The following is a 16879-nucleotide window of genomic DNA, read 5'->3' as shown; positions in this document are numbered from 1 at the left end:
GCCCTGTACAGAGAACACTGAGCCAATCACATCAGTCTCTGTATCAGAGGAGCTTACACTCTAATGTCCCCTCCCCCACAGTCACATCAGTCTCTGTACCAGAGGAGCTTACACTCTAATGTCCCCTCCCCCCCCCTCCCACAGTCACACACTATTATTAATATACATTTATATAGCTCTGACATATACTGCAGTGCTGTACAGAGATCACTGAGCCAATCACATCAGCCTCTGTACCAGAGGAGCTTACACTCTAATGTCCCTTTCACAGTCACATCAGTCTCTGTACCAGAGGACCTTACACTCTCTAATGTCCCCTCCCCCCTCCCACAGTCACACACTATTATTATATATTATATAGCTCTGACATATACCGCAGTGCTGTGCAGAGATCACTGAGCCAATCACATCAGTCTCTGTACCAGAGGAGCTTACACTCTAATGTCCCCTCCCCCACAGTCACATCAGTCTCTGTACCAGAGGAGCTTACACTCTAATGTCCCCCCACAGTCACACGCTTTTATACATTTATATAGCTCTGACATATAACGCATTGTTACAATGTATCTAATCTCAGCAACAATGTAAGAAATTAAAAAGAGATTTTTCTGTGGTGATGAAAATTAGGAAATGTTCTGTTTATATATTCTGTTATCATTGTTACAATCTATCTCATACAATCCACAGCAAAGTAACTTATTCTAACAAATTGCAGCTGACACCATTGAATTGGAAAACACATGGTTTTTGCCCACAATGCACCTCTTTAATCCGTTACAATAAGTATAAAATGACTCAAGCCGTACTTTGCATGCGCAATCCTTTCTTTACTTGTCTATTTTCCTGGTTTCCTCTCTCCACTCGTTGGAAATACGGACATGTGACCTGAAAATCGCACAAAATAAAAGGCATTTTGGCTTTTTGGGTGCATTTTCATTGATTGTAATGTAATACTTTTTATATTAATGCAAATAATGTGTGTGTGTTAAGCAGGGGCAATGGATTAACAGACCATAAGCCCCCCCTTCACATTGGAGCGAATGACAGGTCAAATCGCATAACAAGTTGCATCCTATTGCCGGCAATGGCAGTGTTCAAATTGATGCGACACGGACTTTGCGGTGCCTACATACAGCGGTTTAACAGGAGAGGTTCCACTCAGAAGAGGCCTCACCATGGTCGACCAAAGAAGTTGAGTGCACGTGCTGTGTCATATCCAGAGGTTGTCTTTGGGAAATAGATGTATGAGTGCTGCCAGCATTGCTGCAGAGGTTGAAGGGGTGGGGGGTCAGCCTGTCAGTGCTCAGACCATACGCCGCACACTGCATCAAATTGGTCTGCATGGCTGTCATCCCAGAAGGAAGCCTCTTCTAAAGATGATGCACAAGAAAGCCCACAAACAGTTTGCTGAAGACAAGCAGACTAAGGACATGGATTACTGGAACCATCTCCTGTGCTCTGATGAGACCAAGATAAACTTATTTGGTGTCAGATGGTGTCAGGCGTGTGTGGGGGCAACCAGGTGAGGAGTACAAAGACAAGTGTGTCTTCCCTACAGGCAAGCATGGTGGTGGGAGTGTCATGGTCTGGGGCTGCATGAGTGCTGCCGGCACTGGGGAGCTACAGTTCATTGAGGGAACCATGAATGCCAACATGTACTGTGACATACTGAAGCAGAGCATGATCCCCTCCCTTCAGAGACTGGGCCGTAGGGCAGTAAACGGAAGGTGGAGGAGCGCGAGGTCTCTAACATCCACCAGCTCTGTGATGTCATCATGGAGGAGGGGAAGAGGACTCCAGTGGCAACCTGTGAAGCTCTGGTGAACTCCATGCCCAAGAGGGTTAAGGCAGTGCTGGAAAATAATGGCGGCCACACAAAATATTGACACTTTGGGCCCAATTTGGACATTATAACTTAGGGGTGTACTCACTTTTGTTGCCAGCGGTTTAGACATTAATGGCTGTGTGTTGAGTTATTTTGAGGGGACAGCAAATTTACACTGTTATACAAGCTGTACACTCACTACTTTGCTAGAATAAAATATTACAAAAATGTGAGGGGTGTACTTACTTTTGTGAGATACTGTAATTTAAAAGAAGTGAATCTAACATTGACCCAACATTCGCCACAGGTGAATCTTCCCGGTTAGTGATTGAATGTTCCACGGCTTTATAAATATTCCCCTTTATGTTAGAAGCAGCATGATGGGATGTATTGGTATACAATAATAACATTTGTATCAATGGTATTGATTATTTATTGGTATTGATTACGTTATTTATTAGGCTGTAGAGTCTGAATATTCCATCTTCTCACCTTCGTCTTCTGTTCCTCTTTCAGGTTTTGCCCCAGATAGACCTCCGGCCGCCTCCCGCCATGTCCCGGTTATGGTTGCTGTCCCTGTGGTTACCGACCCTCTCCATCCTCCTGCTTCACCTCTCCCCGCCCCGAGTGAGGGCCGAGGACCAGGAGATGGACCATCAGTGTCAGAAGAAGGAGCACCCCATCCTCAGCTTCCTAGGTGAGTCCTCATCCCCCCTCCCCCAGTGTGTGTACTGTGGGTCTGGCTTCACACATGGGGGCACCTGAAAATGCAATCTTCCTGGCTGCCTCTGGCTTCCTCAGTCACTGACCTAGAACAAGTGTGCGCCCAGTGAGTTCAGATTAAAGCCCGCCCTCCTGATCTACAGAATGGCGTTTCATCTATTAGACTACATGGCAGCCAGAATATTGGCATTTTCAGTGAGCACTCATTGCTGGCAGCCTCCAGTGCCAGCTTTTCATTTAAGGTCATTAGGAGTCTGTGGGAGGTGCTTTTCTTGTGCCCACCCCCTCCCCAACTGAGAAGGTGTGGTCACGTGCAGCTCCTATTTTTTGTAGAATAGTACCACATGTGTCTGACTGTCAGTCATCGGGATTCTGTCAGCAGTGAGTGTTCTGTGCTGGTCTTCATTTGTTGAGTTTTGTTTCTGATGCAGAAAACGCTGAGCGGAGTTTCTCTCGCAATTCCCGGATCTATGTGAGTTGTTTTTTTTGGAAATGATGATGAATTGCCGGCTAATTTTCCCCCGAAAACTGCTGCAAATAGCAGAAAATATGCTCATGTAGTCATGTGATCGGGGGGGGGGGGGAAGCGGGCTGCGAGGGGTTGTGCTGTAGCCGGCAGATTGCAGCACCAGAGTTCTGGTCTTAGAAAGAACGCGTCCACATGGAGTTTGTATGTTCTGCCATTGAGTCTCCTATTGGCTCCTTCAAATCTGAACTCCAGGCAGATACAAATTATCACCATTTGATATAATTGGGTATTCCTACGGAAGGTTTTACCCCCTTCTTGAACAGCGCGTTGTCAGCACTGCACTACTTTAAGGTCCCTTTCACAGTTGTGCGACTTGGGACTGCAAAGTCGCATGGCAAGTCTTACCCCATGATTTACAATGAATACCATTCATATCTGTGCGCCTTCAAAGTAGTCTCTGCACTACTTTGGTCCAACTTGGATGCGACTTGTGGTACACAGACCTCAAGATTACACAGGCATTGCTTCAAGTCGTGTGACTTTCAGGTCACACAACTTTGAGTGGGCCGGTTCACATTAGCGCGACACAACTCCTTACTACTTCAGGGGCGACTTGTGCATTACATTGCACCACGACCTCGGAGCGACTTGCAGGGACTTCACATAATGGAAGTCTATGCAAGTCACTCCGAGGTCGCCCCGAAATAGTACAGGACCATTTTTCTAAGTCGGAGCGACTTGTGTCACTCCTATTAGAACGGGTCCTGTAGCGGTCAATGGACCGCGAGGGAGCGCGACTTGTCAGGCTGACAAGTCGCGCTAATGTGAACCGGCTCTAAGAGGCAGGAGATTGAGAGATACAAAGTAACATTGTTTATAAACATTGATCAAATGAGGAATATTCACATTGAATGCAGCTTTAAAATTGTGCAATTTCAAGTGAAGTCGCATGATTTCAAAGCCACATTCAGTGTGAACCTAGCAAAGCATCGATTTGAACAGTTCCATTGCTGACAATAGGGTGTGACTTGTTATACGATTTGACTAGTCAAATTGCATGACAAATCGCACCAGTGTGAAACCGGTCATAGAGATGTTTATAAACATTGATCAGACGGTAGATAGAAAGATAGACAGTAACATTGTTTGTAAACATTGATGAGACGGAGATGGAGAGATACAAAGAAACATTGTTTATAAACATGGATCAGACAGGAGATAGGGAGACACAAAGTAACATTGTTTATAAACATTGATCAGACGGGAGATAGAGATACAAAGTAACATTGTTTATAAACACTGATCAGACAGGAGATAGAAAGATACAAAGTAACATTGTTTATAAACATTGATCAGACGGGAGATAGAGAGATACAAAGAAACATTGTTTATAAACACTGATCAGACAGGAGATAGGGAGACACAAAGTAACATTGTTTATAAACATTGATCAGACAGGAGACAGAGAGATACAAAGTAACATTGTTTATAAACATTGATCAGACGGGAGATAGAGAGATACAAAGAAACATTGTTTATAAACACTGATCAGACAGGAGATAGGGAGACACAAAGTAACATTGTTTATAAACATTGATCAGACAGGAGACAGAGAGATACAAAGTAACATTGTTTATAAACATTGATCAGACAGGAGATAGAGAGATACAAAGTAACATTGTTTATAAACATTGATCAGATGAGAGATAGAGAGATACAAAGTAACATTGTTTATAAACACTGATCAGACAGGAGATAGGGAGACACAAAGTAACATTGTTTATAAACATTGATCAGACCGGAGATAGAGAGATACAAAGTAACATTGTTTATAAACATTAATCAGACCGGAGATAGAGAGATACAAAGTAACATTGTTTATAAACATTGATCAGACAGGGGATAGAGAGATACAAAGTAACATTGTTTATAAACATTGATCAGAGGAGATGGAGAGATACAAAGTAACGCTGTTTATAATAAACATTGATTAGACAACATATATCCACTTGACCTCTGGATCATTTACCCGTCTGACAAGAGCATTTTTGCGTATTTTTAGCACTGATTACTGTAGTAATGTCACTGGTCCCCCCAAAAATGTCAGTTAGGGGTCCGATCTGTCCGCCGCAATGTCGCAGTCCCGCTAAAAATCGCAGATCGCCGCCATTACTAGTAAAAAAAATAAAAATGACATAAATATTTCCCCTAGTTTGTAGACGCGATAACTTTTGCTCAAACCAATCAAAATACGTTAATAGGGATTTTTTAACTAAAAATATGTAGCAGAATACAAATTGGCCTAAAATTATGAAAAAATTTGATTTTTACGTTATGTATTGGGAATTTTATATAGGAGAAAGTGAAAAATATTGTTTTGTTTTGTTTTTTTCAGAATTATCGCTCTTTTTTTGTTTATAGCGGAAAAAAATAATAGTCGCACAGGTGATCAAATACCACCAAAAGAAATCTCTATTTGTGGGGGAAAAAAATACATAAAATTTTATTTGGGTACAGCGTTGCACGACTGCGCAATTGCCTGTTAAAGTAACACAGTGCCGAATCGCAAAAAATGGCCTGGTCATTAAGGGGGAAAATCTTCTGGTCCAGAAATAGTTAAACTGTAATTTTTTCCTCCAAAAAATTGAGTTTTAAAGACCACTGTGCAAATACAGTGTGACATTAAAGATTGCAACGATCGCCGTTTTATTCTCTAGTGTCTCTGCTAAATAATTATTTATAATGTTTGGGGGTTCTAAGTAATTTTCTAGCAAAAAATACTGATTTTAACTTGTAAGCAAAAAGTGTTAGAAAAAAGGTCTGGTCTTTAGGTGGTTAAAGTTCATCCCTTTGATCTAAAAGAATTAAATGATACAATGTTTCTTTTTATCCCTCAGCACTGAGCAATGTTTTGATGAATTTTGCGGGCATTTTTTTTTTTTTTTTCTTTGACAGCTCTGAGCAGGGAAGGGCTCTGCACTGTTTCATGAATCTTGGAAATGCCAGATTAGGACTGTGAGGGGGAGGGGAGTTGAATCAAGATTGCGTTTTTTGTTTAACGATTGATTGTGCAGCTCTGATATCAAGAATGGATTCCATTTACTATGAGACATGATCACAGTGGCCTGATACCAAGTCCCGCAATCTGCTGTGTGCACCAGACACAGCATTTGCAGATCGCACCATTGCACGCCTCGGTGGGCGCGCGCGCGCGCGTGCACGCGCAGTGCACAAGTACTGTGACATACTGATAAATCGCAGTGCCTCATGGGATTTATAGTGCTGCAACAACTGGAGGGCCACAGGTTGAGCATCAAAAAATCTAGCTCTTTCCTCCCCAGCCTGACTGTCCCTGGGCCCGCCCTTTTTATTCATTGGGTTTCCATTCTGTCAATCATGGACGCTAAGCATCTGGGGTGTGTTGAATGCAATAGGAAAGCCTACTCCTCCAGGCTGACGCCCACCCTTTAAGCCATTTTAATATTTGCATGACTCCTCCAGATTGCCCCCACCCTTCAAGGCATTTTGATATTTGCGTAACTCCTCCCTCTCCAGATTGACACCCACCCTTCAAGGCATTTTGATGTTTTCATAACTCCTCCCACTCCTCCAGACTGACACCCCCCCTTCAAGGCATTTTGATGTTTGCATAACTCCTCCAGACTGACACCCACCCTTCAAGGCATTTTGATGTTTGCATAACTCCTCCCACTCCAGACTGACACCCGCACTTCAAGGCGTAACTCCTCCCACCCCTCCAAAATGACACCCGCACTTCAAGGCATTTTGATATTTGCATAACTCCTTCCACTCCAGACTGACACCCACCCTTCAAGGCATTTTGATATTTGCATAACTCCTCCCACTCCTCTAGACTGACACCCACCCTTCAAGGCATTTTGTTATTTGTATAACTCCTCCTACCTCTCCAGACTGACACCCACCCTTCAAGGCGTAACTCCTCCCACCCCTCCAAAATGACACCCGCACTTCAAGGCATTTTGATATTTGCATAACTCCTTCCACTCCTCCAGACTGACACCCACCCTTGAAGGCGTAACTCCTCCCACTCCTCCAGACTGACACCTACCCTTCCAGGCATAACTCCTCCCACTCCTCCAGTCTGACACCCAACCTTCAAGGCATTTTGATATTTGCATAACTCCTCCCACTCCAGACTGACACCCACCCTTCAAGGCGTAACTCCTCCCACTCCTCCAGACTGACACCCACCCTTCAAGGCGTAACTCCTCCCACTCCTCCAGTCTGACACCCACCCTTCCAGGCATAACTCCTCCCACTCCTCCAGACTGACACCCACCCTTCAAGGCGTAACTCCTCCCACTCCTCTAGTCTGACACCCACCCTTCAAGGCATTTTGATGTTTGCATAACTCCTCCCTCTCCAGATTGACACCCACCCTTCAAGGCATTTTGATGTTTGCATAACTCCTCCCACTCCAGACTGACACCCGCACTTCAAGGCGTAACTCCTCCCACCCCTCCAAAATGACACCCGCACTTCAAGGCATTTTGATATTTGCATAACTCCTCCCACTCCTCTAGACTGACACCCACCCTTCAAGGCATTTTGTTATTTGTATAACTCCTCCTACCTCTCCAGACTGACACCCACCCTTCAAGGCGTAACTCCTCCCACCCCTCCAAAATGACACCCGCACTTCAAGGCATTTTGATATTTGCATAACTCCTTCCACTCCTCCAGACTGACACCCACCCTTGAAGGCGTAACTCCTCCCACTCCTCCAGACTGACACCCACCCTTCCAGGCATAACTCCTCCCACTCCTCCAGTCTGACACCCAACCTTCAAGGTATTTTGATATTTGCACAACTCCTCCCACTCCAGACTGACACCCACCCTTCAAGGCGTAACTCCTCCCACTCCTCCAGACTGACACCCACCCTTCAAGGCGTAACTCCTCCCACTCCTCCAGTCTGACACCCACCCTTCCAGGCATAACTCCTCCCACTCCTCCAGACTGACACCCACCCTTCAAGGCGTAACTCCTCCCACTCCTCTAGTCTGACACCCAACCTTCAATGCATTTTGATATTTGCATAACTCCTTCCACTCCTCCAGACTGACACCCACCCTTCCAGGCATAACTCCTCCCACTCCTCCAGACTGACACCCACCCTTCAAGGCGTAACTCCTCCCACTCCTCCAGTCTGACACCCAACCTTCAATGCATTTTGATATTTGCATAACTCCTTCCACTCCTCCAGACTGACACCCACCCTTCCAGGAATAACTCCTCCCACTCCTCCAGTCTGACACCCAACCTTCAATGCATTTTGATATTTGCATAACTCCTTCCACTCCTCCAGACTGACACCCACCCTTCCAGGAATAACTCCTCCCACTCCTCCAGTCTGACACCCACCCTTCAAGGCATTTTGATATTTGCATAACTCCTCCCACTCCTCCAGACTGACACCCAACCTTCAATGCATTTTGATATTTGCATAACTCCTCCCACTCCTCCAGTCTTTACACCTACCCTTCAAGGCATTTTGACATTTGCATAACTCCTCCCACTGCTTGCATCAGAACTGAGGGCTCTTAACAGGAGTACGGAGGCAGGGGTTTGTGATGATGTCAGGAAGCGATGTCCAGCCCCCTGCCTGCCCCTTCCACCAGCCCCTCCCATCAGCCATGATCTGCCTGCATTGTACATAGCAGCACAGGGATCCAGTAATGATGTCGCCGGGTCTATAAAGAGGGATGTGATCAAAATGGAAAGGTTATATTTAAAATTTTACATTAGCATGTTGATGAGGGGGGAGGGGAGGAACCAGGGAAGGTGAAATATAAGCAGATTAAACTCCAGCTTTAATGATGGCGGCGTCAGCACAGAATTTCACGCTCCGCTCTCGGTTAATGAACCTGCGATTTGGAACATTAACGCAACTAATTTATTTCATCAATATGACGAATTCTCAGAGATTTCTCGATTACAAATGAATACATCAAAACCGCGGTCTGCCGGCATTAATATTCCGTCCCGTAACCAGAGGCCCGACCGCCGCGGCTCTCATTTTACATGGAAACCGAGCGCCTTTATTTACTGTAACACCAAATTATCCGCTAAATGATTAAACTGGAGAGACAAAGAAAGTGAAATCCTGACCTGTATCTGTAATGAAGAATTAGAGCAATCAGCCGGATTGTGTGACCGAAACGCAGCGCTGCCCCGAAACCCGAGTGACTGGAATATAGAGAGTGTATGGAAAGATGGACCTCCGGTAACCCATAGCAACCGCTATCATACAATATATAGCTCTGACATATACCGCAGTGCTGTACAGAGAACACTGAGCCAATCACATCAGTGTCTGTACAGAGGAGCTTACACTCTAATGTCCCCTCCTCCACAGTCACATCAGTCTCTGTACCAGAGGAGCTTACACTCTAATATCCCCTCCTCCACAGTCACATCAGTCTCTGCACCAGGGGAGCTTACACTCTAATGTCCCCTCCCCCACAGTCACACACTATTATTATATACATTTATATAGCTCTGACATATACCGCAGTGCTGTACAGAGAACACTGAGCCAATCACATCAGTCTCTGTACCAGAGGAGCTTACACTCTAATGTCCCCTCCCCCACAGTCACATCAGTCTCTGCACCAGGGGAGCTTACACTCTAATGTCCCCCCCCCCTACAGTCACATCAGTCTCTGTACCAGAGGAGCTTACACTCTAATATCCCCTCCTCCACAGTCACATCAGTCTCTGCACCAGGGGAGCTTACACTCTAATGTCCCCTCCCCTACAGTCACATCAGTCTCTGTACCAGAGGAGCTTACACTCTAATGTCTCCTCCCCCACAGTCACATCAGTCTCTGTACCAGAGGAGCTTACACTCTAATGTCCCCTCCCCCACAGTCACATCAGTCTCTGTACCAGAGGAGCTTACACTCTAATGTCCCCCCACGGTCACATCAGTCTCTATACCAGAGGAGCTTACACTCTAATGTCCCCTCCCCCCACAGTCACATCAGTCTCAGTACCAGAGGAGCTTACACTCTAATGTCCCCTCCCCCACAGTCACATCAGTCTCTGTACCAGAGGAGCTTACACTCTAATATCCCCCCACAGTCACATCAATCTCTGTACCAAAGGAGCTTACACTCTGTTGTCCCCTCCCCCACAGTCACATCAGTCTCTGTACCAGAGGAGCTTACACTCTAATGTCTCCTCCCCCACAGTCACATCAGTCTCTGTACCAGAGGAGCTTACACTCTGTCTCCTCCCCCACAGTCACATCAGTCTCTGTACCAGAGGAGCTTACACTCTAATGTCCCCTCCCCCACAGTCAAATCAGTCTCTGTACCAGAGGAGCTTACACTCTAATGTCCCAGTACAGACAGTAGGGACAGGATTAGGTGGTCACCATAATGTTACAATGTAGCATATAGGATGTAACATGTTATACACACTTTTGTCCGCAGTCCTCGGATTGGGACTTGAACTCAGGACCCCGGCGCTCTAACACCAGCATGCCGGTCCCATGCACAGTTTATGACATTTTTGTTATTGGTTAGGAATGATTCTGCGATCCAATAGGAGATGAGGATGGATGGCGATCACTGCACTGCGATTTTATTTAATTTATAGGAGATATAAATGAGAATCGGTCAGATCTGGGAAATTGGCCTCAATTCCTCCTCTGCTTCCCCCTGTTTGCAGGAATGACAACATGTTTCAGCTCCGGGTGCCAGGACAGATGCCTTTGTAAGTAAGATATTAGCAGGCGGCACCTGTGTCGTTTGTTTTAGCTCATTCCATATTGCTGCGTTTTTCGGACATTTTGCACTCTCATCGTTTGTTTGCGGCGGATAGAACCCACCCCACGGCTCTGATTGCTCACATATGTAGCGTTCTCGATCCTTTGTTCTCCCTCCATCCCAGTAACATGAACTTGTGCTGGAAACACAAACCATCAGCGTTTTTATAGCTGACGCTGCGGCCGTGGCGCATTCCTCCATCGCACCCGGCTTCCATTAGACGCACCACAAAGGATCTCTGTTGTTCAGAACACAATGGCAGCCAATAAGGCGTTCCCGGAGGATTTATGATTATTATTTGTTCCCAGGAAATAAATGTGCCGTTAGAGTGTCAGCTCTGCTGGCAAATGTGCTGAGATATCGCTTCACCTTTCATCGCTTCACCTCTCTTCTCCTTTCTGTGAATTTTCAAACTTTTGAATGAGATCATAAACTTCATAGTCACCCCATTGTACGCCAGTGCAGGATCTTGAAGTGTCTTTAACCACTTCCATACTGGGCCAATTCTGGCACTCCGCTCCTGCATGAAAAAAAATCATCATTTTTTTTTTGCTAGGAAATTACTCAGAACCCCCAAACATTATATACAGTGGGTACGGAAAGTATTCAGACCCCCTTAAATTTTTCACTCTTTGTTATATTGCAGCCATTTGCTAAAATCATTTAAGTTCATTCTTCTTCCTCATGAATGTACACATAGCACCCCATACTGACAGAAAAACACAGAATTGTTGACATTGTTGCAGATTTATTAAAAAAGAAAAACTGAAATATCACATGGTCCTAAGTATTCAGACCCTTTGCTGTGACACTCATATATTTAACTCAGGTGCTTTCCATTTCTTCTGATCATCCTTGAGATGGTTCTACACCTTCATTTGAGTCCAGCTGTGTTTGATTATACTGATTGGACTTGATTAGGAAAGCCACACACCTGGCATGATGATGTCACTTCCGGGTTACTCGGCATCTAAAGGCGCCAAAATGAAAAAAGTGACAGAATTCAAAAATGCTGATTTCGGCATTTTGAATACATTGAAGTACAGTGAAGAAGTTTGGGGTCTTTTAGACCCCCGATCCCTCCATAAAGAGTACCTGTCACTCCTATTACTGTCACATTCCTCCCGATCTCTCCATAAAGAGTACCTGTCACTCCTATTACTGTCACATTCCCCCCGATCCCTCCATAAAGAGTACCTGTCACTCCTATTACTGTCACATTCCCCCCGATCCCTCCATAAAGAGTACCTGTCACTCCTATTACTGTCACATTCCCCCCGATCCCTCCATAAAGAGTACCTGTCACTGCCTATTACTGTCACATTCCCCCCGATCCCTCCATAAAGAGTACCTGTCACTCCTATTACTGTCACATTCCCCCTGATCCCTCCATAAAGAGTACCTGTCATTGCCTATTACTGTCACAATCCCCCCGATCCCTCCATAAAGAATACCTGTTACTTCTATTACTGTCACATTCCCCCCCGATCCCTCCATAAAGAGTACCTGTCACTGCCTATTACTGTCACATTCCTCCCGATCTCTCCATAAAGAGTGCCTGTCACTCCTATTACTGTCACATTCCCCCCGATCCCTCCATAAAGAGTACCTGTCACTCCTATTACTGCCACATTCCTCCCCGATCCCTCCATAAAGAGTACCTGTCATTGCCTATTACTGTCACAATCCCCCCGATCCCTCCATAAAGAATACCTGTCATTGCCTATTACTGTCACAATCCCCCCGATCCCTCCATAAAGAATACCTGTTACTTCTATTACTGTCACAATCCCCCCGATCCCTCCATAAAGAATACCTGTTACTTCTATTACTGTCACATTCCCCCCCGATCCCTCCATAAAGAGTACCTGTCACTGTTATTACTGTCACATTCCCCCCGATCCCTCCATAAAGAGTACCTGTCACTCCTATTACTGTCACATTCCCCCCCGATCCTTCCATAAAGAGTACCTGTCACTCCTATTACTGTCACATTCCCCCCGATCCCTCCATAAAGAGTACCTGTCACTCCTATTACTGTCACAATCCCCCCGATCCCTCCATAAAGAATACCTGTTACTTCTATTACTGTCACATTCCCCCCCGATCCCTCCATAAAGAATACCTGTCACTGCTATTACTGTCACATTCCCCCCCGATCCTTCCATAAAGAGTACCTGTCACTCCTATTACTGTCACATTCCCCCCCGATCCTTCCATAAAGAGTACCTGTCATTGCCTATTACTGTCACAATCCCCCCGATCCCTCCATAAAGAATACCTGTTACTTCTATTACTGTCACATTCCCCCCCGATCCCTCCATAAAGAGTACCTGTCACTCCTATTACTGTCACATTCCCCCCCCCCGATCCCTCCATAAAGAGTACCTGTCACTGTTATTACTGTCACATTCCCCCCGATCCCTCCATAAAGAGTACCTGTCACTGTTATTACTGTCACATTCCCCCCGATCCCTCCATAAAGAATACCTGTCACTGCCTATTACTGTCACATTCCCCCCGATCCCTCCATAAAGAGTACCTGTCACTCCTATTACTGTCACAAGGTATGTTTACATTGCTTGTTACAGCAATAAAAGTGATCATATTTTTAAAAAAAAAAAAAAAAACTGTGCTAATGTTAACCTTCCTAGTGGTATTCCCGAGTGTGACTCGGGGTAAGATTTTAGAGCAAAAAGCGGTAACCCCGAGTCACACTCGGGGTAGCGCTAGGAAGATCGCTGGATGCTGGAAAAGGTTTTACTTACCTTTTCTCCGGGATCCAGCGAAGACTGCGAGCGGTATGCGACGGCGGAGCTACCTCCCGATCGTCTGCGAGCCCCGGCTTCCGTCTCCGGCGACGTGACGTCCGCCTGGGGGGTGGAACCGGCGGCAAATTCGAATGTAAAACACACCAAACACAATGATACCGTTCAAAATAAAATAAAATCACATTACATTGCCCCCCAGTGCCCTTTCCTGCAGTTTTACTGTACTTTTTATGTAAATATATGTATATATATATATATATATATATATATATATATATATATATATATATATATATATATATACATATATTTTTTTTTTTTTTTACACACGTGTATATATATATATATATATATACATAATTCTTGTGAATGAGCAGCCCAGACCAACTGTATACATATAATATATATAATAAATGTATACAGTTGGTTTGGGCTGCTCATTCACAAGAATTACATGCAAAATAATGGTACCGCTTTCAGCACCTAAAATCCAAAAGAATCATACCGCCAGGGAGGTTAAAAAATCAAATAAAATAAATAGGAAAAATTAATTTTAAAGCGCCCCGTCGCCGTGAGTTTGCGCACAAAAAAAAAAAACGCATACGGAAGTCGTGCCCCAAAATGAAAGCTGTTCAAACCACTCATGTGAGGCATCTCCGTGATTGCCAGAGTGTGAGCAATAATTCTAAAAAAAGAGCTACTGGTAGCCGTTAAAATTTTTTAAAGCGTCACCTACGGAGATTTTTATTGACCGTAGTTTGACGCCATTTTGCGGGTGTGCGCAATTTTAAACCAATGTTGGGTATCTATTTACTCGGCATGACATCCTCTTTCACAATATACAAAAAAAATGGACTAACTTTACTGCTTAGTTTTATTTAAATGCAGTGAAATATATTTTGACCAAAAAATGGCGTTTGAAATACCGCATGACAAAAAATATGGCAACAACCGCCATTTGATTCTCCAGAGTCTTTGCTAAAAAAAAAAAAAAAAATGTGTGTTTGTTTATATATATATATAATATATGTATTGGCGTTAATTGCCAACAGTACCTGCGCGGCTCTGTACACCTCAGTACATACACACATATATATATATATATATATATATATATACACACACACACACGCACACATACATATATATATATAATGTTTGGGGATTCTAAATCATTTTCTAGCTAAAAATACAGATTTTAACCACTTAAGCCCCGGAAGATTTTACCCCCTTCCTGACCAGGGCCTATTTTGCGATTTGGCACTGCGTGACTTTAACAGAGCTTTCTTTTGGTGGTATTCGATCACCTGTGCGATTTTTTGATCATGAGCTATAAACAAAAAAAGAGCGTCAATTTTGCAAAAATAACAATATTTTTCAATTATTTTTATATGAAATTCCCCCCAAAAAAATGTAAAAATCTAAATTTTTTTAAATTTTCAGCCAATTTGTTTTATGCTACATATGTTTGGTAAAAAAAATCGCAAAAAACGTATTTTGATTGGTTTGCGCAAAAGTTATTGCGTTTACTAACAAAGGGAAAGATTTTTGTAATTTTTGTTGTTTTTTTTTTTAACGAGTAATGGCGGCAATCTGCGATTTTTTTTTTGCGGTACTTGCGACATTGCGGCGGACAGATTGGACCCTTGACTGACATTTTTGACACTTTTGGGGTTACCAGTGACATTACTACAGTAATCAGTGCTATACATATGCACTGTTACTGTAAAATTACACTGGCAGTGAAGGGGTTAACTTTTTTCAGAGGGAGGGGTTAAGTGTGTCCCTAGGGGCATGATTCTAACTGTGATTGGCTGTGGCTCGAGGTGTAGGAACAGTGATCAACGGTCCTACATAGTAGAACCTTATGATCACTATTCCTCAGTGCCATCTTAAGAGCCTTATAGGCCCCTGGGCAATGCAGTGCACTGGGGCCCCCTGCGGAGCAGCGATAGCCCGGCGGCCAATGGGAGGGGCGCCTGGAGGGAGAAGGCGGGGTGGAGAGGAGTCCGGAGGAGGTGAGCGAGGACATGCATTCATCATGGCAAGAGAGCACAACTACCTGGAGTATATACCTTCCTATATACATATTACATGGAACACTATATACTACAAGAGTCTCTTGTAGTATATAGTGTTCCATGTAATATGTATATAGTTAGTAAGGTATATACTCCAGGTAGTTGTCTCTTGTCTTGTAGTATATATTGGTCCCTGTAATATGTATATAGTAAGGTATATATTATCCTCCAGGTAGTAGTTGTACTCTCTTGTAGTATAGTGTTCCCTGTAATATGTATATAGACTATATACAGATTACAGCGAACACTATATACTACAAGAGAGTACAACTACTACCTGGAGGATAATATATACCTTACTATATACACATAGGCCAGGGACCAATATATAGTAGGTAGTATATCCTCCTCCAGCCAGGACAGGTAGTAGGACATTTACTGTGACATAACCAGGACAATGAACCCAATGCAACACCAGCGTTGGTCTCTATGCAGAGTTTTAGATGACCAGCAACAAAAGTAAAGCACTTTTTTTTTTCTATTCTAACTATCTAATTCTTCAATTTGGCTACTTGTACACATTTGGTAGGCTCCTATACAATGCCATCATCATTATGACTTCACATCATGCCATTGAGAATGACTGAGTTAAAAAAACTGGCAGACCTACCCTTACACTGCTGAGCCTGCACATGGCATGGGAGGAGGTGGGAGGAGGCGGAGGCAGAGCCAGTCTTCTTCCAGGGTCGACTCGATGGACGGAGGCGGAGGAGAGGAGAGTGAGGACTGGAGGAGAGCCGACGAGGAGGAGGATCCTCCTCCGAGTCCTCCGCTGCTTGCGGCGGCGGCGCTGTGCATCCTGGGTCTGCTCTGCTGTCACGTCACTGGTTGCTAGATGCCAAGCGGGCTGGCCTTAGCAACCAGTGTGTGCAGGGCAGACTCGAGCCACCCACGGCCGCCGCCGGACTCCGGACCGGAGGCAACAAGGGGGGGGACGCCCGGCGGACAACGGAAAGGGGGGGCCCTAGACCACCAGGGAGTGGGACATCACATGCCACCAATCCATCGATCGATGTGGGGCCCCCGGGCAACTGCCGGGTATGCCCAATGGAAAAGACGGCCCTGCTATTCCTACACAGGGGAGAATGACAGGCGGCTTGTTCACATCAGCCGTCTAACTTTCTCCCTCTGCACCGACGATCGCCGAGTGACCGGCGGACATCGGGTCCGCCGCTCACACGCGTGGGGGGGGT

At 44.8% G+C, this 16879-nt stretch overlaps 1 protein-coding gene across 2 annotated transcripts in view; it reads left to right on the top strand.

Annotated features, from left to right (window-relative positions):
• Positions 1-2368: 2368 nt before the first annotated feature.
• The window catches only part of SEMA5B (semaphorin 5B), a 295097-nt gene continuing 280586 nt past the window's right edge, over positions 2369-16879 (top strand). For both annotated transcript variants that reach the window (XM_082262187.1, XM_082262188.1), the window contains exon 1: positions 2369-2522. In XM_082262187.1, the coding sequence (XP_082118313.1) occupies positions 2378-2522 (145 nt within the window). In that variant the 5' untranslated portion in view covers positions 2369-2377. The remainder of the gene's footprint in view (positions 2523-16879) is intronic.

The sequence above is a fragment of the Pelophylax lessonae genome, assembly GCF_965119305.1.
Source record: "Pelophylax lessonae genome assembly, chromosome: 6".
Classification (NCBI taxonomy): Eukaryota; Metazoa; Chordata; class Amphibia; order Anura; family Ranidae; genus Pelophylax; species Pelophylax lessonae.
Note: the sequence above shows the minus strand (reverse complement) of the source record. Positions and strands in the feature narration are given on the sequence as shown.